Here is a 21,840-nt window from a genome sequence, read left to right on the forward strand (position 1 = left end):
TTTTAATCATTTCCATGCTTTTCTGGACATCTTCCATATTAAAGGTGGAAGCTATTAAGACAGTCCCTGGTGAGTGTTTGTAGGTTATCAGCTGTGATCGGGATGTGGTTCCCTGCAGATGACATTGGCTGACCCAGCCTCCTCTCCTCCGAGTGTGCCAGGAGGCAGCCCCCGGCGCCTTCCATGGCTCTCTCTGGCTCGAACTCAGGAACTGTTCTGCCATTTTGACCGCCCAGGGATCAGTCAGCAACTTCCTTGGTCTTTCCAGAGAGGTCCATGCGTGCACTTCTCAGTCATCACAGTTTTGGAGTGCCCGTGGATGTTTTAAGTTGGTCTCTCTTGTTGGACTGTGTTCTTGGAAACTAACCCGTGTTCCTGGCATTTTTGAAAACAGGGCACCTAGTTAGTGCTTGGTACATACAAGGTGCTAACTAAATGCATTTTTAGTAAGTGTGTTCAGGCTTCAAACTAATCTGTACTATAAAATACTTGCGCACACATGTGTGTGTGTGTGTGCGCGTGTGAGAAAGAGAGAGAGGGAAGGAGGGAGGGAGCGATGTCATAGTTTTCATCATTCTTTATTTACTTTTAAAAAAGCTGTCTCAGTTTTGATAGATGTAAGACTGCAGCATTGTGTCTTGGGCTAGAAGGTCAGCAGGAAGTCATCGAGGAGCCAGATACTTTCAGGATCTCTGGGATACCCCCCCCCTCTGCAAATTGCATCCTTTTACAGCGCTGGGAACTCAGCCCTTCCTCTTTGCTCTTCCTTTCAGAAAGTATTATGAGGGAGGCCGAGGACCCCGTGCTCCGGGCAGAGAAGCGGCGCTGGGATTAGGGGTTGCCACTTCTGAGAGGATGCTGGGAATCTGCAGAGGGAGACGGAAATTCCTGGCTGCCTCGCTGACCGTTCTCTGCATCCCAGCCATCACCTGGCTTTACCTGTTCGCCGGGAGCTTTGAAGGTAAGAAGGCGGCTTCCGCACAGGGAGAGGGAGGAGGGAAGCAAAAGGACACTGGCTGTCCCGGAGTCCTCGGAAGCCCCTCCGGGTCTTCTGATCCCAATTTGTCACTGTGTGGAACGGGAGGATATTGCAGCACGCGCGAGTGGGCCCGGGCCGAGACATGCCAGGTTTACACAGGTAGTGGGAGGCAGTCCGTAGTGAGGAGGACAAAATGCAAACAAAAGCAAAATGAGGTGCACCTGCATACAGTGGAGGGGTCGCACATGTCAAATCCCAGCTTTGCACGTCGATCCCGGTGTCGATAAGGGGCGAAAGGTTTGGGCCCCGGAGGGATTCCTTTGCTGTTCATGGAGCCACATGTTTCTTTCATTCTTTGGTCTGTTCGTTTGCTCACACATTGAACATTTTGTTGTTACCGTTGCTACCGCTCTTGTCAAGCGCCTCTGCCGAGCCCGGTGCTGGGAAGGCAGCGGCAGCAGACGTGGACGTGCACCGTGCCGTGGAAGCAGCACGTGTGTGATGGCGAGGCGAGCCCAGGGCGCTGCGGGAGACGGTGGTTGGAGCTGTCAGGCCGGGCCCGGTGTGAAAGATGATCAGTCACACTGACTGGCCCAAGAGACGGATGCAACAGAAGAGCTGCCCTCCCCAAACAAATAAAAACAAATGCTGGTCCCTGTCACTTTGCAGAAATCGGTAGAGAAGACGAGACTCGCCGTTCTTCCAGCCAGCAGTTGCAAAGGCAGTGCAGTGTTTTGTGGATCAGAGATGGTTTTCTGAGCTTCAGGGAGGGAAGAAGGAATGGCCGCGTCGAGGAGGACACTCTCTCTTTTTTTTTTTTTTAATTTTTTTTTTATTCTTATGTTAATCCAGGACACTCTCTTTGCCCCCACAATTGAAGTCAAAAACATCTCAAGTGAAAATCTGTCTCAAGGGAGTCACTCCTGTGTTTTAATTCTCTTCGAAGATTTTATTGATTCATTCTGAGAGAGAGAGAGAGGGGAGGGGCCAAAGGGGAGGGAGAGGGACAAGCAGGCTCCATGCTGAGCGTGGACCCCGACGTGGGGCTTGACCCCACGACCCCGAGACCGTGACCTGAGCCGAAATCAAGAGCAAGAGTTGACTCTCAACCCCCGTCCCCCTTTTTTCCAAACATTTTCAGTTTTAGAAAGAGAGAGTGTCACTATGGTGTTTTTAAACATTTCCTTTATGCATAATTTTATTGATAGCTCAGGGCTGCCTTTTAATTAGGAGGTCCACCTCACTTTCTGAGGTTTGCTCAGCTGCATATGATCGAGGTAGCACCATATGTCTGCATAGCAGGGAAGGGCCCAGGACCACACCCCATCACTTCCCTGTCCCATACATCCCTGGAGTAGAGGAGCTTCCATCTGAGCAGCTAAATGGAGTAAATTATGACATGGCAGTGGATGAGTACGTTTTGGCAAAGAGATCAGAGGGAGGAAGGTGAGTTGCTATTGATCCTAGGAGAGACTGAAGGAAGCATTGTGCCAGGGACGATGGAAGAGCCTTGTAAAAGAAGGTTGAGAGCACCCGGTGCCGGTCCAGGGCTAGTACAGGAAAACATTGACTTTGCCAGTATAACTGGACGGGTAATGATACTAATAGTGTGAGAATAATAACAACAACAACGAGGATGATTGTGTTTTAGGCATTTCTGCGGGCCAGGTGTGGTTGTAAGGACTTTGCATGCATTGACTCTTTCTCAGTGGTAATCCCATGTAGTAGGTACAGATGAGGATGGTGAGGCAGAAGTCCTGCAGTGATCTGTCCAAGGCCCAGAGCCAGTCAGGATGGACCTGGGTTATTGGACTCAAGAGCTGGACTTTCTAACTACAATACGATGTTGTAGATTGGGACTTCAGTGAGGTAGCAGGCTTTGGCGAGAGCTTTGACATGGTGTCACATGACCTTTCTGGATGGCTGTGAGCAGAATTTTGTTCTGCATTCATTTATGGAAACCCAGCCCAAATGATTTTGGCAACAAGGGAATTTGGGGGCTAACAAAACCAGTAAGTTTGAAGGTAGGACAGGCATCAGGAAAGGCTGGATCCAGGGGCTCAAATGATATTTTTGTAGCTCAATCTCCCTCCTTCCCTTTGCTCTACTTTTCTCTGCCGTGGTTTTTTTCAGGGCAGTTTTATCTACACAGAGGAAGCTTTAGCTTACTACTTACAATCACCAGTGCCTGTAGAAAGAGTTCTTTCTCCCCCTAATTCTGCAATACTGCTTTGGATTGAATTGGCCCTGCTCACATGTAGTCCAGAGACTAATCACTGCAGTTGGAGGAGGCTGTGAGGCCAGCCCTGTGCCCTCTGCCTATTTTTGGTCATAGGGTAGAGAGGAGTTCCTTAAAACATGTGGAGTCAGAATGGGGGAGGGGTGGCCCCCAAAGGTAAGTGGTGGAGTTTCCAAAAAAAGGAGACTGGGAGTTGATCTGCAGTATGGAGAATTCATAATTGTCTGTGCTTAGTGATAGGTTGATACCAGCTGGAAGTCTGCTTTCCACCATCACGCTATCTGGACCAGCCCTGGTGGATGGAGTGACCTTGATCCTAGACTTAGAATGATTTCATTACACTGGCAGATAGACGACGGGAAATGGGGAGGATTGAGGGAATAATATTCTGAGGTGACCTGCACCGACTGGGTGTAGGTGCCTTATTTATCAACATGATGCTTAATCATAAATCCTCCCCTTGGAATCAAATCACAAATGGCATTAAACAGGGGCTGATGTGAGTACATTAACAGATTTCTCACTGGAATGACAAAGGTGATGGGTGTCTTTTATAGGGTATCCTTTAGTCCATAGCTGGACCACAGCATTTATTTCTGGATGCCACACTTTAAGAACAGTCGAGACAAGTCAGCACATTTAGGAGAATCATGGTGAATGACAGTGCCAATTCAAACCTTGTTACCTACGAAATAGTGGAAGGAATTGGGGCTATTTACCTTGGAGAAGCAGAAGCTGCAAATGTATATGATCAGCTTCAGCAAGCAGTCCAGGGGCTGTCACCTGAAAGAGCAATGGCCCCCAAATCTGTGGAGGGATGTGGCAGGGAGCCAGCTGTCAAGCTCATCATAGTAAAGGATCACTCTGTCCAGGGCTGGAATGAGCTGCCCTGAGACGTAATGAAACACCTAACATGAGAGGTGTGTAAACAGAAGTGCAGTGTGGCGGTGGGGGGGTGGAGCTCAGTGTCAGGGGTGAGGGCACAGGATGACCTGCCTGACCTATCCTGAGCCAGAGATCCAGAGACTCTAGAAAAGGCAGAGTGTTTACTGGGACACAAAGGGTACCTCCTTGCAGCCCCTGCCAGTTGCCAGTGGACATCTGTGCATTTCCAAAAGACCCCGTGGAGACATGCTTTTCTCTGTAGTTAAACATAACAACTTTGCAATCCATTTATCGACACCCGTGAGTTTTCTGTTTCAAGGCAGGGGGAGCCATAAATAAGGGATAGAGTTGCTGCCTGTTTTCATGGAAATGCTATTTATACTTTATGTGAGTTTGTTTATTTTTCAACCCTGTTTAATTTCAGTGGCTCCCCCTGAGATACAGATGCCCTCAGCACAAAGTTTTGGAGTTAGATTATACGCAGCAGCAAGATACATTGAGAGCGCACTAGATTGTGGTGGTGGGGGGGTGGTCTCAGGCTCCCAGATCAGCTGAGCCAGAGTAGCTGGGTGATTGGGGATACGATCACCGCTCTTTCTAGGCCTTTGTGTCCTGTTGCATGAAATGACATAAAACTGAAGGTCACCTATGGGGGCTCTTGGGGCCCTAACATTCTAGAACTTTTCTGTTCTTAGCATTTGATGTGAATGAGTTGGAAATGACCAGGATCTTCCCCAGTTAATGGGAAATATGTCCAGAAGAGGGAAAGGGCTTTCTGTGATTTGCTCCTGAGTGTGGATCCAGGATCAATGCATAAACGTTATGGGGAAGCAGGCATGGTCTTCATATAAGAAGGAGCTCTTGCTGTAAGAATTAGATTTGCCAGGTATCAGAGTCCACCCTCTGGGGAAGTGATGAGATCCACATGCTCAGAGCTGTTTGTCAGAGGCCAAGTGACTGTTGGTTATGGATACTACACAGGGTGGGTGTTGTTGCTGGTACTTTGACCCCCGAGTTCCTAAGCCCTACTTCCTTCATTTCTTCTCCAATCCACCTTTCTTCCTCTAGCATCTCAGTGACCCTTCCCAGCTGCCCGTCCTTCACGCTCAAAGCAGTTGAGTCTTCGCGTCGACCCTTGGGTCCCAGCTGAGCACGCCGGCCCCTCACCCTTAACGAGATTGGCTTCCTGTGCCACACGTGTCCAAACTCCTTGTACTGTCTTTTCTTCACACCCACTTTACTTTTCTTGTTTTTTTCCTAATCACCTGTCTTCACAAGTGAGTACCAGCGTCCGGAAGGAAGGAAGGGGTTCTCTTCTGTTCAGCCTTCCATCTCTAGAGGAGGCAGGAGAACCGTTTGTTGAATGAGTGAATGAGTGAAGAATGCCCTCTTCTGGCTTGGAGGGCTGACAACTCTCCCCATTGCCTCCTGGATTCTCTCCAGACTCCTGATCATGGCTCGGGGTCTTTCACGGGCATTTTCCCTTAGCTTATAATTTCTGTCTTCACTCAGGTGAGCACCTCATTGAACACCTGGAGAAAACTTCTATTTTCCTGCTTCTTAATGTTTGCTCTTTGCTCCTTCTGCCCAGTATGCAATTCTCTTTTTTCCCACTACCCTTCCTCCTAGCTGGCGTCTTCAGTGCTCATGTTCAGTGTCATTTCCCCCTAATGTCTGATCCCGGGTAGAAGCTTCTGTGACAGAAGGGGTAGTTTGCTTGTTTGGTGTCTTTCTAGCCACTGGCTTTTGAGTTTTGTGAGACAGGGGACTGTTGTACTCATCTTTACGTTTTCAGAGTCTGGGCATCACTCTTAGTGGGTCCTTAGTGTGAATGTTGACTGGGAGGGAGTCTGGATATTGAGGGATGCAGGAGCCACTCCTGGGGCTCTGAGCATCTGTGATTTTGAGACCCCAGAATATGGCTCCAGGAGCCTCACCTTCCTTCTGGATGTGACGTTAATTCTGGGACCCGAGGAAATTCTGCTTCAGTACACCTCCATTTGAATTTAGATCATGCCGATTACTTTCTTCCAGAGCCCCTTTTCTCAGGGTATGTGAGTTTTATTTGCCGGATGTGGTTCTTTCTCTTCTGGCCATTGAGGAGATGGTGTTAGCTGTCACTGAGTTACCAGCATGTGGAAGAAGCATGCTTTTCTGCCATTCAGAAGATGGTTCACACATGCTGCCCTCCTAGAATCTATAACCAGCTCCGTGCAGAAGCTCATTCCAGAAGCTTTCTGTGGTCAGGGAAGCAGGCCAGTGAGGGTGCGGGTGTTATTTGAAAGCAAACGGTCTTCCGAGGATGCACAGTCCTGAACATTTAAAACCCGTGTCGTGAACAGGCACAGGATATTAATTTCTGGACTGATTTCAGCCCACACCCACGTTTTCGTTCACTGTTCTGGCATGGCCATCCTTGTCACCACAAATTCCTCCTGAAATGAATGATTTGAGAGTCGTCTTGATAAATTTCAACAGAAAGAAATGGGGTCCTGACACTGGACCATTTTGAAGAGTTGCAGTGAGATCCAGGGAGTTACAAGTTAAACGCTTTCTTTGCTTTATTGCTGTGGGGGATCATGGAGCCCATGAACCGTTGAACAGGGGAGGTGGTTGCGGGGGGTTCTTTTATCCAAGTAGAGCTTGTCCAGATGTGACCGATTCCCCAGCCTCCGCCCGCTTCCTTCGGCCCAGAGACTGTGCCGCAGGCCGGTGAACTCAGAGAGGGCAGGGTGCTAGTGAATAATTTGCTCAAGGTTTCAGTATCCCCTGGGGCCAGGCTCTGTGGCAGCTGTGATGGCAGCCAAGCCATCCTGCCTTCTGCCAGTGGCCCAAACAGATCTCTTAATGAGGATGTTACGGGGTCCAAGAACACAGAGTGCTGAATGCAAAATGAAACGGAAAGTGTATTATACAAGTTGTGTTTAATATGTCAGAAACGAAGGGCTTTCCTGGCCGATGCTTCCTAGCTGTTCGTGAGCTCCAGCGGAAGCCTGCAAAGCAGGGCGGGAGCGAGGCAGCGGCGAGTGGAGACCAAGCCGCAGGTGCAGGGGGCTGCACCCATCTCTGCTTCTTACCTCGGGCCCAAAGCGTCTCCTTTAGCTCTTAGACTCTGAGGATAGTTGAACCCTGTCACAGTCGTATTCAGCTGTGAGGTGGTTGCTAAGGTGACCTCTACTTTTGCCCCAGCTCTTGATTGTGTAGCATCATCGGTGGTCCTGCTGGGGTGGAGCAAACAGCCCCGACGACGTGGCGTCTGCTGGCTGTGCCTCCTGGAGGAGCTCGTGGCTAGAACCTTGCAGCGGGTGTCAGGGAACCTGGTGTCTGCTAATCAGCCACTTTGTATCCCTTTCCTGTGGTTGCAGTTACAAAGTCCCATGTTTAGTGCTGAAATGAACACAGATTTCTTGTCTTACGGTTCTGGAGGTCAGAAATCTACAATCAAGTCTCATTAGGCTAAAGCCAGATGTTGGCAGGGCTGGTTCCTTCTGGAGGCCCTGGCGGGGATCCGTCTCCTGGCCTTTCTCAAGGGCAAAAGTGGAGCTCCTTCAGATTCCTCTTGCTGACTCTGAGCTCCGCTCCTGGAAATGGTCACATCTCCTTCTGTGACTGTCCTGTGTTCTTAAAAGGACCCTTGGGAGTCCATTGGGCCCACTTGGATAGTCCAGAATAATCATTCCATTTTACAAGCCTTAGTTAATCACACCTGCAAAGTTCCTTCTGCCACGGAAGGTAACAAATTCACGGGTTGTGGGGGTTAGGACAGGGACATGTCTGGGGATCATTTTTTGGCCGTCCATATTGCCCGGTCCCATTCTTTGAATCCCCTCCATTGTGTTATTCTTTAGAGACAAAGGGGTGTTGTACCATCTCTTCTCTTACATGGGTATCTTACCCTGCTCTGGGCGTTTTGGGTTGTGTAATTTTAATACGTATAAACATCCAGCAGGACTTACTGCTCATGAAAACGGCACTGAATTCCGATGTGTGTGTTCAAACAATTTTAAACCATGATATTTTGTCTGTAGTAAGTGTTTAATCCGTAATGATAGGTTAAGATTTTCTGAAAAGGACAGGAACTTCTGCTCTTTGGAGGTGCTGGTCTTAAAGTGACTTTATTTTTTATTCCAAATGGCAGTTTAACCAAAGAAGGGGGCATTTCATTCAGAGAGACCTGTTGATGGTCTATTAATTTTAGGTAAAATGTTTTTATAACTCCCTTTGAATATGATTTGGTGTTATCACCTAAACCTGAACATACCCCATAACCCATCAGTTCTGTCCCTAGCCATATACCAGAGAGAGAATATATGTATGTTTGCACAAAAAAACATGTACAAGAATGTTCACATCAGCATTATTTTTAATAGTGCCAAAGAGGGAAATACTGAAATGTACATCCACAGTACAATAAACACATAACTAGTGGCATATTTGTATAGTGAAGTACTACAGAGCAGTGAAAATGAATATTCTCAGAGATAGTATTGAGCGAAAACAGATGCAGAAGAGTATATGTGCTGGTGGATTCCAATTCTATAAATACAAAACCAGACAAACGTTAATCTAGGGGTAGAGACTGGGCCCAGGGCCGAAGGAAGATGTAGGGACACTGGTAATTAACTTTTTTTTTTTTTATTTTTTTTTTATTTTTTATTTTTTATTTTTTATTTTTTTTTTAAAGATTTTATTTATTTATTTGAGAGAGAGAATGAGAGAGAGCACATGAGAGGGGGGAGGGTCAGAGGGAGAAGCAGGCTCCCTGCCGAGCAGGGAGCCCGATGCGGGACTCGATCCAGGGACTCCAGGATCATGACCTGAGTCGAAGGCAGTCACTTAACGAACTGAGCCACCCAGGCGCCCGGTAATTAACTTTTTAACCTGTGATTCTACAGGTGGGTTCACTTTGTGAACATTCATCAGATTTTTCATTTGTAATTCACTTTTCCGCATGTGTTATTTTACTTAAAAATAACTATGCAACTCCTGATAGTTAACTGAATTTGAAGAGATTTTTGTGGGGTTTGCATTCTTTTCAGATAAGAAGAATTTTATCAACCTTTGGGATTTACGAATCTATGTCATTGTTTAACTTGAAATTCAAACACTTTTTAAGCACGGAACTTTTCTTTGGTGGTATATATTTAGCACTTCTCTTTAACCACACAGTTCCTTTTTCCCCTTCCTGATCCACCTTGCCATTTGGATACACATGCCCCCAGTGAGGGTCTGATCACAGCACTGCTGCAAGATCTGAAACTTGCTCATAAAACCCTAATTCTGAAAGAGTGTGTTCATCACATTGAGACAAGATCAGTGTTCCTACCAGAACTCTGGCAATGACAAATTCCAATTAATATGAACATGATACTGTTTCTGAATATGGATACCAAGCCACATTGGATAAAAGTTTCCATCTGCATTCGTCAACCGACCTGCATCGTCCTAAAACCCTTGTGCCTGGAAAAACAATTTTTATTGTAAGAGACATGAAAACATGAAAGGGCTATGTACTATTTAAACTAGAGCCACAGTGGAAGGGATAGCAATTACTAGCTCTTGGTTAGACAGAAATTGGCTGCATCTGGCCCACAGTTGTGTTGTGCTTGGCCGGTGCATTGCTTTTACCATTTTCAGCTTGATTATTGACCATTAACACTTGGGAGATTGCACAGAAAGATCGTGATCTCTGGCTTCCTTAATAACATGGAAGGATCTAGCAACCCGGGCCCTCCTTTGGTGCTAGTGACCGTTGGTTGGAGCCGAGTCATAGCGGTCCCTTTGCACAGTGCATGAATGCTCTAGTGTGTCACCATGACCTCCTTCCTGGTGGATCCCCACGTCGCTCTGTGTGATGCTTTACGCAGAGCCGGACTGAGAAGAAAGCGCTCCTGGTAGTTCCTTATGTCACTCGTTGACCCTGGCTGGCTCAGTTAGACTTTGTGTTTGGCCTTTCTGGCCTACCCTGTGTCATGTGCCGGGCTGGGGATGTGACCTGCATTCTCTCCTGTCTCCCTCCAAACAGCTTCATGCTTCTCCCGTTTGACAGACATGGAAGCCGAGGCTCAGAGGGTTGTGCTCCTTGGCCGGAGTCAGCCCGCTGATACCTTGGGGAGCTGGCATTCGAACCCGGGCCCTGCCCTGAAAAGTCATTGAGGCCTGGCTCTCAACGACTTGCAGATACTGAAACAACTGGCAGAGGATATTTTAAAGTCCGCACGCTCAGGTTCCACACTAGGACAAGACGAGAAGGCAGGCTGTATTCTGTGGCTGGCAGGATTATTATAGGCCAATATGAGCAGAGAATATGGGTAGTCTGTTAGTGCAGTTTGCATTTTGCCTCCGCCATAGACTCCTACAATTAAGAGCAGGAGTGAATTTTAGGATTCCTTTTGGCAGCCTGACAGCCGAAGCAGATAAAACCTTTGGAAACACTTGAGGAATTCATCCGGGGTGGGGGGGCTGATGCGGAAGGGGGTGAAAGTGTCCCTGAGGGACAAGCGGCACTATTTAAATGGGATTGACGGTGGACTGGGTACTTTGCACCACTGCAGGTTGGTTCCTCCCCCCAAGGAAAGGGGAGCATGATTATAGCTGTTGCGTTTGTTGTGAGGGCTGAACAGAGTCCCTGTTGCAGAGACGGTTGCTTAGGACATGTCTGTTGTCTTCCCCTTCTCCTATTTTCCTGGAGTGTTGCAAGGCCATCCTGGGACAGATGCAAAAGATCACCCACCTGGTCTGAGCAAGGCCCACGGAGGCCACTGCAGCCTAGAGAAGTGGCCACACTACGCTCGCAGCCTCGGCTGGCGGTGCAATTGGACACTCAGACCGTCTGTATCACCACGTGACTCACTGCTTCTTACCTCTTCATATCCCTTTTAGTAAAGACCAGAGATGAAGGTCACATCTGTTCGTTTTTTATCGATCTGCATTTCTGTCCATCCGCAGCACTCCCTGTAGGTGTTGGAAAGCAGGGGGAGAGGGTGGGGAGACTGAGACCTGTACCTGTGGTTGTAAATGCACCTGCAGCTACTTGTGGACCCAGGGACCGTGTTTGGGGAAAGGAAGCTCTTTCACATGAATGGCCTGTAGCGAGAACATTTGAAGAGGAACAGAAAGGACCATCTTCTGATGCCACATTGAATACCCTCTATAGCAAGATTTGTCTTACAGGGCTGTAGCTGAGTCAGCACACCACCTCCCATTCCCAAACCTCCCTTTAAACACTGTGTGTCCTCAGCTGAAGAACTTAACCTCTCAGCCCAAATTGCTGCCTCTGAAATTGGGGTGCTGCTCCCTGTTTCACAGGGTTTTTGTGCAGGTGAAAAGGAGTCCATCGTGCCAATGCAGAGTCGATTCACAGAGTCCTTTTGTGTTCAGTCGTGTTTCTATATGCTGACTGTGTTCTCTGAAGCAAAAAAAAAAAAAAAATCACTTACGGACTCATGGGAGTTGAATGTTTAAGATTGTGCTGTTAGGGAGCCTTGCATCATCAGGATCCTTCTCTTTCCAAGGGTGGGCCCCTTTGGTAATGGGTATTTGTCATTTTTGCTCCAGCAGAGGGCACTCCATATCCCGTCTCCTGCCTCCCCGTGAATTCTGCTGGAGCAGGTGCAGGGTGTTGAAGCCTCTCCACGGCACCAGGAGGTAGCCATGACGATCAGGTAGCATGGTGCTGCTGAACAGCTTTCTCACGTAGGTTTAACTAATCTTCCCACAACTCCATTAGGGAAGGCGGTATTCTCAGAGATGAGCTTCAGAGCCATTGGTGGATCGTCCAAGAACATTCCTTCACTCAACACACACAGCCAGGCACTGTTCTGGGACACTGGGGATTGGACTTTCCATCCCATGATCCTGTCCTCTGGTCTCCCAGAGCTCCCTTTCTGGTGGAGGGGGAGAAATGATTCACGGATAGCTTCTTGCTCTGCTGAGTGGGGGTGAATGCTACAAAGAAAAATAAAACATGGCGAGACAATGGTGAGGGCGGCAGTGGAGGGGGGAAGGTGCTATTTAAATAAGGCGGTTGGACAGGCCTCTCTGATGAGGGACGTCTCAGCAGAACCCGGTGGAGAGGGGAGGAACATTTCAGGCAGAAGGGACAGCGGGAAGTGGAGGGTGCTTGGCGCCTTTGTGGAAGGGCACGGAGAAATTAGGTGGGCTGGAGAGGGAGTGTGGTGGGCCAAGTCCGGAGAGGCCAGTGGGGCCACCACACTGGCCTTGGGGGGTGGGTATTGGAGCTCTGTACTCTGATTCCTCCATCATCCTCGTCTCCTCGGGAAGCTTATTTCTTGGGACCTCCCTTTCGCTGCTAACCTCAGATGAACCTGAGCAAGTATTTGCTCCTCCTGCCTGGAAGGATCTCTGGTTGCAGTGTTGCCAGATGATCAGAACCACCTGGGGCATCTGTTGAACTTGTAGACTCCCGGCCAACCCTGGGGCCCTCAGGCAGAATACCGTTCCAGGGCTCCGGCTCAGATAGGCTAAATGGGGTTCTACAGTGGAGATGCCCGTGCTTTCAACAAGTGCATCAGGTGAGCCTGATCTTCTGCCAAGTTTGACATGATTCTAGATCTTTCTCTTTTCCATGTAAGTTCCCTTCTTCCTCTGGGAAGATCTCCGCTCTCCCCCTCAGCTCAGGGGCTCCAGGACTTGGATTTGATAATGACCAGGTTGGTGATGACGGCATGGATTGAGTGCCTACTGTTTGTCTTTCTGCAGCATCCCCGGCTTTCTGCTTTATCCCTGACACTTAAATCTTCGTCCTCACACCCAGTTCCCGAGGGAGCTCTTATACCTTCAGGCAATAGATTGTTTGTGCCGCGGTTCAGCTTCTAGTGTTGGGTTACACCTCCCTTACATAACTTCCGTCTTCTGTGGAGTTACTGTGTAGACTAGAAGAATGGTGTGCGTTGCTCAGAAGAGTGCCTGACACGTGACAAGTGCTGGGTAGATTGTTTTTGTTACTAGTATGCACCACCCTAATTTCTACACCCTCGACCTTCCATCATCATCTCCGAATCCTTAGTGTTTGGCACGGTACCTGGAGTACAGCAGTTGCTCAACAAGTGTTGACGTGCCTGAAATAGAAATACCAGCTCTTTATTTACTGAGGATTTAGGTTCTTGTAATAACTCCTCTGTTCCTCAGAACAAATAAGGTAAGTCCTGACCTTTCCATTTTACAGATGAAGAAACAGAGGCCCAGGAAATTTCAGTAATTTGCTCAAGCTTCCAGAGCTAGCACATGGTAAAAGCTAAGGCTTAGCCCGGGGAGCTAAGATCCCTTCCATTCACCTCTTAAACTGACATGATTGTAGATCTTTCCTTTTTCTGTGTAAGTTCCCTTCTTTCTACTTCGTTCTCTGCAGAGATTGGGAAAAGCTGATCATTCCCCCTTGTATGAATAACCCTTCACATATGTACTTGGAAAGTGTACTAGACCAAAACTTCAAAGGTGGTGGAGTGTCCAGTTGTGTTAACTTTTCTTACTTTTCAAGCCCTGGGGTTTCTTTGCCTGTCCCTTAGGCTTCTCTGCCGGTTGCCTCTGCCTTGTGGATGGTTGGAGCCATACTTCAGGGACAGATAAGGGTCAGCCTGTTCTGAGCAGGAGACTAACTAGCCCGTGCTTTCCCCCACGTGGAAACCATGCCTGTGATTTATGCTTCCCAGCATGCAGTGCCTGGCTCACTCCAGGGAGATGGGGTGAGGGGGTGCGCATGTTGGGCTGTTCAGATCCATCCAGAAATGAACGTAGGCACTTCTCTGTGCCGCACGTGGGAGCTGGTGCTGAGGTGGCAAGTGAGTGAGACCGGTCCGGGCAGAGCAGCATCTCACCCACGGCTTAATTTCATGTTTTGGATATACACTCCAAGGTGAGTGGCATGAAGGGGCGGATAAGTAAGGATCTCAGAGAGTATTTATGAAATCTTTGTTCCCCCCCCCTCACCACCTGTCTCTTAATAGAGAGCCTTGCCTGGGTGGCTCTCTGAGCGGAAAGGAGTCTGCTTTTTCTCTTTGGTCCAAAGTCTCTGCACCGCTTTCCAGATGCTTCCATGACAGGTAGTAATCAGAATGAGACTGTTGAGTTTCATATCTTCTCAGTTGCTTCACTCGTTCAGTTCCCAGGTGAAGTCTCTGGGCCCCTTCCGGTGTTGAGGCCATTCCTTCTGTCTGCCCTTAATGTAGGATGATGGAAGCTGGTGCTGGTGAGCATTGGCTCTGTGTGCTGTTCCCAGCACTTGGGTTACTTTTGGCAACACCCCTCTCAGGTCGGTCCTATCCTCATTGTCCTTGTGCAGATCGAGTGCAGGGTGTTAGGAAACTTGGCCTAGGTCACAGAGCCAGGGAGCGCAGCCCCGGCTTGTCTGGCTTGGAGCCTCTGCTCTCAACTGCATCCATACACACTGCCCCCGGCTTCCTTCCCTTCCATTATGGTCAGCAGCACGCGTGTGGTTCTTCCTCTGTGCAGAGCACCGGCCACGGGGGAACAGGGGAATATGATTTTCCGGGGCATGGCGTTGGCGTAGAAATTCAGAAGCCCAGAGGTACTGCCAATGCAATGAGAACACTGCACAAAGCTCAGTGGGCTGTACATGGGCCACAGGCCAGAAAAGGGCTTTACCAGGAAGTGATCCTGGAGCTAGGTGTTGAAAGGGCAGTAAGTGCGTTCTGGGGATTTGTGAGAGCATTTTTTGTCCTTTGGGAAGACATGGAAGTGAAACCACAGGGCAAGAGGGATTTGGACGTTGGCTCCTCAGCCCCATACATTGTCATGGCCTATCAGAGGAGCATGCACCTGAACGTGAGGACAGCAGGCGAGTCAGAATGGAAGGGACATCAGGCTTTGCAGACAGAAAGCTCTAGGCTTGAACTCTGCCTGCCATGCAGCAGCTGTGTAACCACAGGCACGCCTCTCACCTCTTCTACACCTCTGTTTCTCTTGCATAAATGGGAACAGCACTGTCTTCATCCAGAGTTCCTCAGCTGAGTGTGAAGGTTTATGTAGGCACCTGATGCATACTGGGCTCTCTGTGAATTGCAGCTACTCATTTTATTTTATTTTTGATGAGATCATTTATCAGTAAACCTCAGATCTGTAATTGCAAATCAAAAATAGTATTAAAAAATCTCTTTGGCACATAGTTGTTGCCCAGTAAATAGAAGGCAAAGGCTTCGTGTGCTGCATGCAGTTGGGCTGGACTCGTTGCCGGCAGGGCCTAATGGGAGAAAGCACAAAATGAGAACGGAGGGCGGTCAAGTGGACTGCCGAGGGTCACCTGGCTAGGACGCAGTGGTGCTCACTTTCTCAGCTCTGAAAGTCTGGCTGGGCTAGCATTCTCTCTCTTAGAGAAAATTAAGATCCAGGGAAGCCGAATGTCTGATCCAGTCATTCAAGTCCTTGGCATCAAGAATGGACTATCACTAAATAGCCATGTGGCCGGTCAAGGACTACTCTTGTTTCCTAATCTGTAGGTCGGAAGTGATAACCTATCTGCCCCGCCCATCTCAAAGAGTTGTTCTGGAGATCTGACGAAATAGTCCACGAAGAAGAATACTAAGAAGTACATAAAGGTTAGCTGGCTCGACAAAGGACAGGTGGAACTTCATTACCAATTCCTGATTTCCTGGGGTCCCCCTCCTGAGTCCATTCCCATTTTCTTCGGATAAGGAAACTGGCTGGCAACTATTTTTGGTCCACACAAGGATCTTAGGATATAGTAGTCAGAAAGATGAAATTCCTCCTCCCTCTGAATACAGCTGAGGTCTGCAGGGTTAGAAGGTGGAGGCATTTCGTCCCAGAGCAGAATTTGGATGGTGGCCGTAAAGTGAGGCCGAGGTGGCTGGCTGGAGCTTTCTCCAGGCCCTGGTGATGGGAAGAGGGGCGGAGTCCGGCAGACTCAGTGGCTGGTTTGGGACATCTTGATAGCAGAATGAGGATCTGAGAGTGAACACCTTCAACCTGGTCACACCTGGGTGTTGGGACCCTGGAACCAGTGACACCCAGCAGTGAGGTGAGCCAGGATGCCAGTGTCAACAGTCTTTGCCAGGAAAAAGAACGTTCTGTGGAAAGATGGGGAGGGCTTTGTTCATTTCCAGTGTGAAGTAGACACTGCACTTTCATATTCATCATGAAGCAAAGTGTGGTGGGAGTAAGGCAGAGTCGTCAGCAGGGGCTTTAGTAGGTGGTGCTGTCCAGGTGAGCTAGGGTGGCAGGTGCGTGGTTCTTGCATCCTAAGACTTGGTTCTGAGTCAGATTCTGCCGCTCACCAGCTGCATCACCCGGGAGTAGTCCCGTGCTGTTTCTGACCCTCTGCTCCTCCTCAGGCTTTAGGGGACAGTTGTGACAGATGAGCTAATACAGGACAGGAGCCTTGCACATATGGTGCCAGGCATTCAGGGGTCACTCGGCAACCCGTAGCCCCCTTTACAGGAAATGGGATCAGAAAGAAGACAAGTAGGGACGCCTGGGTGGCTCAGTCGTTAAGTGTCTACCTTCAGCTCAGGTCGTGATCCCGGGGTCCTGGGATTGAGCCCCGCATCGGGCTCCCTGCTCAGTGGGAGGCCTGCTTCTCTCTCTCCCCCTGCTTGTGTTCCTGCTGTCGTTCTCTCTCTCTCTGTCAAATGAATAAATAAAATCTTTAAAAAAAAAAAAAAGACAAGACAAGTAGTGTTTATCGAACACTTACGTGTGCTCGGCACTGTTCTCTGGGGCGGACACAGGTGCCCCCCTTCTGTCCTACGAAGTTGATTTCTTTCTTTTTTTTTTTTTTTAAGATTTTATTTATTTACTTGACAGAGAGAGAGAGTTAGCGAGAGCAGGAACACAAGCCGGGGAGCGGGAGAGGGAGAAGCAGGCTTCCCGCCGAGCAGGGAGCCCGATGGGGGCTCGATCCCAGGACCCTGGGATCATGACCTGAGCTGAAGGCAAAGGCTTAACGACTGAGCCACCCAGGCGCCCCCGAAGTTGATTTCTTAATTATGCCCACGTACAGGTGAGGAAATTGAGGTACAGTGAGGTTAAGTTACTTGCCCAACGTCACGCTGCTCGGCAGTAAGGGAGGTAGCCCCAGCCCCAGGGACCATGCTTTTAGTTATGATGCTGTGCTGTCTCCGCACGTGGAGGGGAACCCTGTTATCCTGGTCTGACAGATGGCAGCAGGAGGTCAAATACCCTACAGAAACAGTGGGTTTGTGGTGGCAATTGGCACGTTTCTCGCGTGTGGATGGTTAAAAGCTGAAGCTGGTTCTTCTGGGACTCTCAGCAGGAGGAATTTTTCCATCCCAAACAGAGCCTCCTGGGGGGAGGGGGTGGCGTGGAACCAGGCTCCGGTCCTCTTCCTTCACGCCTCCTGGCCCTGGGCTTTGGAAAGCTTGGCTCTTTCCAAGGGTTATCTCAGGACCCGACCGTAGGGCTCCTTCTCCCTTCCAGCTGCAGTTCCGCACTCCTGTGCAGCCCCTCCCGCGGGCTCCACCCCTGCCCCTGCCTGTGGCTTAGTGAGAAACCACAGTCACGGGTGTGTGGGGGTGAGTGGGGGTGCTTCAGCTGTAATCGTGCTGCTCTGAGGACTCCAGGCCCGCCCCCCCGCAGGGTTGGGTGCCTCAGCCCGTGTTTCTATACTTGGTTCCAGCACACTTGTGCATTTAGGAAAGTCTCCTTTCCCCCAGACGTGCTTGCAGCTAGCCCCAGGTGCCTGACATTGGATCTCCCAGTGGCTGGTTTTTCTGTGGGTATTTGCATTCTCATCAGCCTGCGAGAGCCTTGAAGAGTCAAACTGGCTTCGGGGCCTCTTTAAATTCCCTACTATGTGTCGCACCTATAAGGGCTGTGATCTCTAGTTGAGATGCTGGTCCTATCCTGGCCGCTTTTCAAATTTGTCTTTTTTTTTTTTTTTTAAAGATTTTATTTATTTATTTGACGGAGACACAGCGAGAGAGAGAACACAAGCAGGGGGAGTGGGAGAGGGAGAAGCAGGCTTCCCGCTGAGCAGGAAGCCCGATGCGGGGCTCGATCCCAGGACCTTGGGATCATGACCTGAGCCAAAGGCAGACAGACGCTCAACGACTGAGCCACCACAAAGCCCCAAATTTGTCTTTTTTAACCTACCCGAGGGTAGTGTGTATCACTTTTTTTTTTTTAATTTAAAAGCTGGGGCAAAGCAGTTTTTATTCTGTGTGTGTGCCTCATGCTCTAGTGTGCTGATTATATACACAGAAAACATATGTTCCGCAGACACCTTTTGATGATGCTTTGACTTCCTGTGTGAATTTCAAGCCAGTCCCCTTCATTGGAAGTTTTGTTTTGTTTTTTAAGATTTTTTTCATTTGAGAGAGAGAGAGAGTGATTGAGAGAGGAGAGAGCACAAGCCAGGGGAGGGGCAGAGGGAGAGGGAGGAGCAGACTGACCAGGGAGCCCGATGCGGGGCTCAATCCCAGGACCCTGGGATCATGACCCGAGCTGAAAGCAGATGCTTAACCAACCGAACAGCCCAGGCATCTCCATTTGAAGGTTTTTGTTAATGAAAGGGTTCAGGTTCCTTCTGTAAGACGTGGGCGTAAACATTGTTCTGCACAAGACCTGCCCTTCTGGATTGTCCTGCACCAATTTCACGGTTCCCAAACCCTGAAGCCCAGATGTCAAGTGGTGTGGCATTTGGGCAGTCGGGAATCCTAAGCTTATTTGAGATGAAAATTCACCCAGAGTTTGTGTGTGAGGTTTAGTAGGGAGTGGGGAAGAGGATGCCCCCTGTAACTGCCTTTTTTAATAACCACCCCCCAACCCTCTTGAGAAAATCCTAGTATTTTTGAGCAGGGAAGACTTGCATCACTCCTCCTTTGTACATTTCTTTGCACATGTGAAGGTCTCCTCTGGATGGCCAACTGATTTTAGAGCCTTTGTTTCCTCCTCTGCTGTTTTCCTGTTAGATGATGAAGCAGGTGTTTATTAAGTACGGGGTTTATTAAGTACCGGTTTCATCCTGGACCAGGGTCTGAGAAAGACACAAATCAGGTTAAGGCACGGGCCCTGCCCTTAAGAAAACTTGTTCTCTTGTTAGTCTCAGGTGATAATGACCTTTCTGAAGGTGGTCATTCCCCCGAGGACAAGGGGTCCTTGGAGGAAAGCAGATGTGGTGATGGGACCATTGTTGTAGTGGGGAGGGAGATTATAAGCAGTGGAGAGACTATGTAGTTGGGGAGGGAGGTTATAGGATCAGAAGTGAAAATTTAAGTCTTCAAGAGCAGCAATCTCTTTTGGAGGCCTTGGGCCCCCCTCCCCCCCAGTTACAATCTAAAGTAACTACTGTATGAGAGGTATGTGCACCTGTCTTTGAGAGTCCAGAAGGAAGGACACCTGACTCTCTGGGGACATCAAAGAAAGCTTCTCGAGGACTCTGCCTCTTTGGGCTGAGTCTTGCAGCATGACAAGGAGCAAGCCAAGGAGGAGCAGAGTTGGGAGGCCACACCCGAGCTGTCCTTGGTCAGGGTCATGAGATTGTGATGAGAGAGGGGTGGTCTCTGCCGAGATCATCCAGCAGTGCCACATGTGGTCTTTGAGAGCAGCGTGTTTAATGAATTGGTCCAGGGTCTTAGTAGGACAAACACAGATTACACCCCAAACTGTGGTATCCTGCATGGCCTCAGCTAGCAGGTTTCTGTATTAACTTCTGAGCCTTGCGGAAATACTCTGTCCTCAGGCATTCAGGGTATCCCTTTCTGTTTCTGTATGATATTTGTGAGGTGCTGTCATCCCATCTCCTACCTCCCTCCATGCCCCCATCTTTAGCCCTCAGTGATTCTGTATTAATAGCAGCGATTAAGCTGCCTCATCTCATCAGGGAGGAGATATTAATCTTCATCAGGCCCAGGGAGGAGCTGGGAGCTCAGGGACTGTTCCAGTGTCTGCTCTGGAATCTTCTGCAGATGCGTTTCAGGGGATCACTTCTCTGCTTCCCTCTCTTAGCCTCCCTGCATTCAAGCATTGCATGCTGTGATTGAAGACCACGGTCAGGGGATGGAGGGAAGGGAAAATTGCTCCCTCCAGTGGGAGCTCCCAGCTTCCCTGTCCTCACTGCTGCTGGGGAAATTAGAACAGGGCAGAACCACACCTGGAAGCTGTAGGCTTCTTGGTTTATGAAATCCCATTCAACCCTGGGAGAAGTACGCCAGCACCCAGGTGCCTTTTTCATGCTCTGTTTCTGTGATCTGTGATGAGCTGAGGATCCTGGATGCCAGGGGCAGGGGCAGGGGCAGAGAGCTTGAGGACCAGTCAGAGTTAGGATGGAAAGGAGCTACCTCCCAAAGCTCTTCTCTGTCCTATGCTGTTCCTGCTTCTGTGAACCCGCTGCCAAAAATAGCTCTTCATGCACCCAACTTCTATCATGTGCCACGTGCTGTGTTGGCGCAGTAAATCACTCGCAAACAGACTTGCCAGATGTGTATTGTTCGTCCACTTTCCAGACGAGGAAAGAGGACTGGGAGGTTGAGTGCCTTTGCTGAGGTTGCGTGGCAAATGGGGAGGGACCGAATTCCATCGTAGGTTTCTTGACTCCTCCTTTTGGGCTCTCCCCACCGGGGACGACAGTACAATTGATGGTCCAAACCGGAAGGCTTTAAGGAATGAAAGAGGATGCCAGAATAGTTCAGCTGGGCCAACAGGCATAAATGGCGACTGGTCCAGGGTAACCGAGAAGCATGGTCTCTTACCTGTAATACATCTGGAGGTACAGGGATGCTTCCATGCTGTTTTTGGAAACAGAGGCGGCAAGACAGACCTCATTCTCTCTGCCTCCCTTCCCTCCCACCAGGACAGAGTGCTGCTGGCTTGCCACCTGGCTGGTGCAGGAGGGCCTGATGAGTTTGCTTCCACAGCGAAGAATCTCGAATAACCGCCGTCTCCTCTGCTCAGCACGCAGCCTTCATACCCAGGCCACTTTGCAGGATCTATTTAACTCCTTCCACTCAGTGGGATTGGCCTTTTCTCAGCCTCTGAGCACACCCCGTTTGGAGGAACAGTTCTTCCCGCTGCGCCCCCCCCCCCCCCCCCCCCCCCCCCGCCGCCGAATGGGCCCTCTTTGCATTCCGCGAGCAGTGTTCTTCTTCCTCAGAGGGATTCCCACGACATTAAGTTAGCAGAAAATGACATTAGCGCTAAGAACAAACTCTATTACTCGAAATACAAGTATTTATTATGGTGAGGAATAAAGCAACCTCCTCTCTACCCTGCACTCTTAGATCAATCGTATCCTCACACTGAATTGTATTAATACCTCTTTCCTTTTAGTTGGCAGGTTTGTTTTTGTTTTTGTTTTTGTTTTGCAGATTACCTGAAAGGCACGGAGTGTGTAATAATATGGCACACCCGCACAGACAGGTTTGTACGTGACTTTTCCCCCGTGTAATTTGTTGGCTCTCCAGGCTGTGGTCTAGGAGTGTGGATCCTGCTGGCGGCTGCACCCTCTCCCCCTGCCTGGCCCCGTCTCCCTGGAATCTACCCGTCACTCTGTTCCTCTCACTTGACAGATCCTTTGAGGTCTTTATTTTTGCCCCACGCTCTGCTTTTTCCCTGAGAAGTTCCATGGTCCACGCTCAGCCCCCCGATTCCCTTGTGCTTGAAGCTGTCCCCAACTCCTCTCTTTGTCCCTGCAGCTCTTCTGGGTCCCTCTGTTAGAGTGTTTTGTGCAGAATCAGCGCTTAATATGTGCTATACATGGGGCAGGAATACTGTTAGCTCGTGAAGT

General features: G+C 49.3%; 1 protein-coding gene across 3 annotated transcripts in view; it reads left to right on the top strand.

Moving 5' to 3' along the window:
• Nucleotides 1-783: 783 nt before the first annotated feature.
• The window catches only part of LARGE1 (LARGE xylosyl- and glucuronyltransferase 1), a 376,695-nt gene continuing 355,638 nt past the window's right edge, over nucleotides 784-21,840 (top strand). For all 3 annotated transcript variants that reach the window (XM_021687613.1, XM_044915822.1, XM_044915825.1), the window contains exon 1: nucleotides 784-961. In XM_021687613.1, the coding sequence (XP_021543288.1) occupies nucleotides 856-961 (106 nt within the window). In that variant the 5' untranslated portion in view covers nucleotides 784-855. The remainder of the gene's footprint in view (nucleotides 962-21,840) is intronic.

This window comes from Neomonachus schauinslandi, chromosome 5 (genome assembly GCF_002201575.2).
Source record: "Neomonachus schauinslandi chromosome 5, ASM220157v2, whole genome shotgun sequence".
Taxonomy (NCBI): domain Eukaryota; kingdom Metazoa; phylum Chordata; class Mammalia; order Carnivora; family Phocidae; genus Neomonachus; species Neomonachus schauinslandi.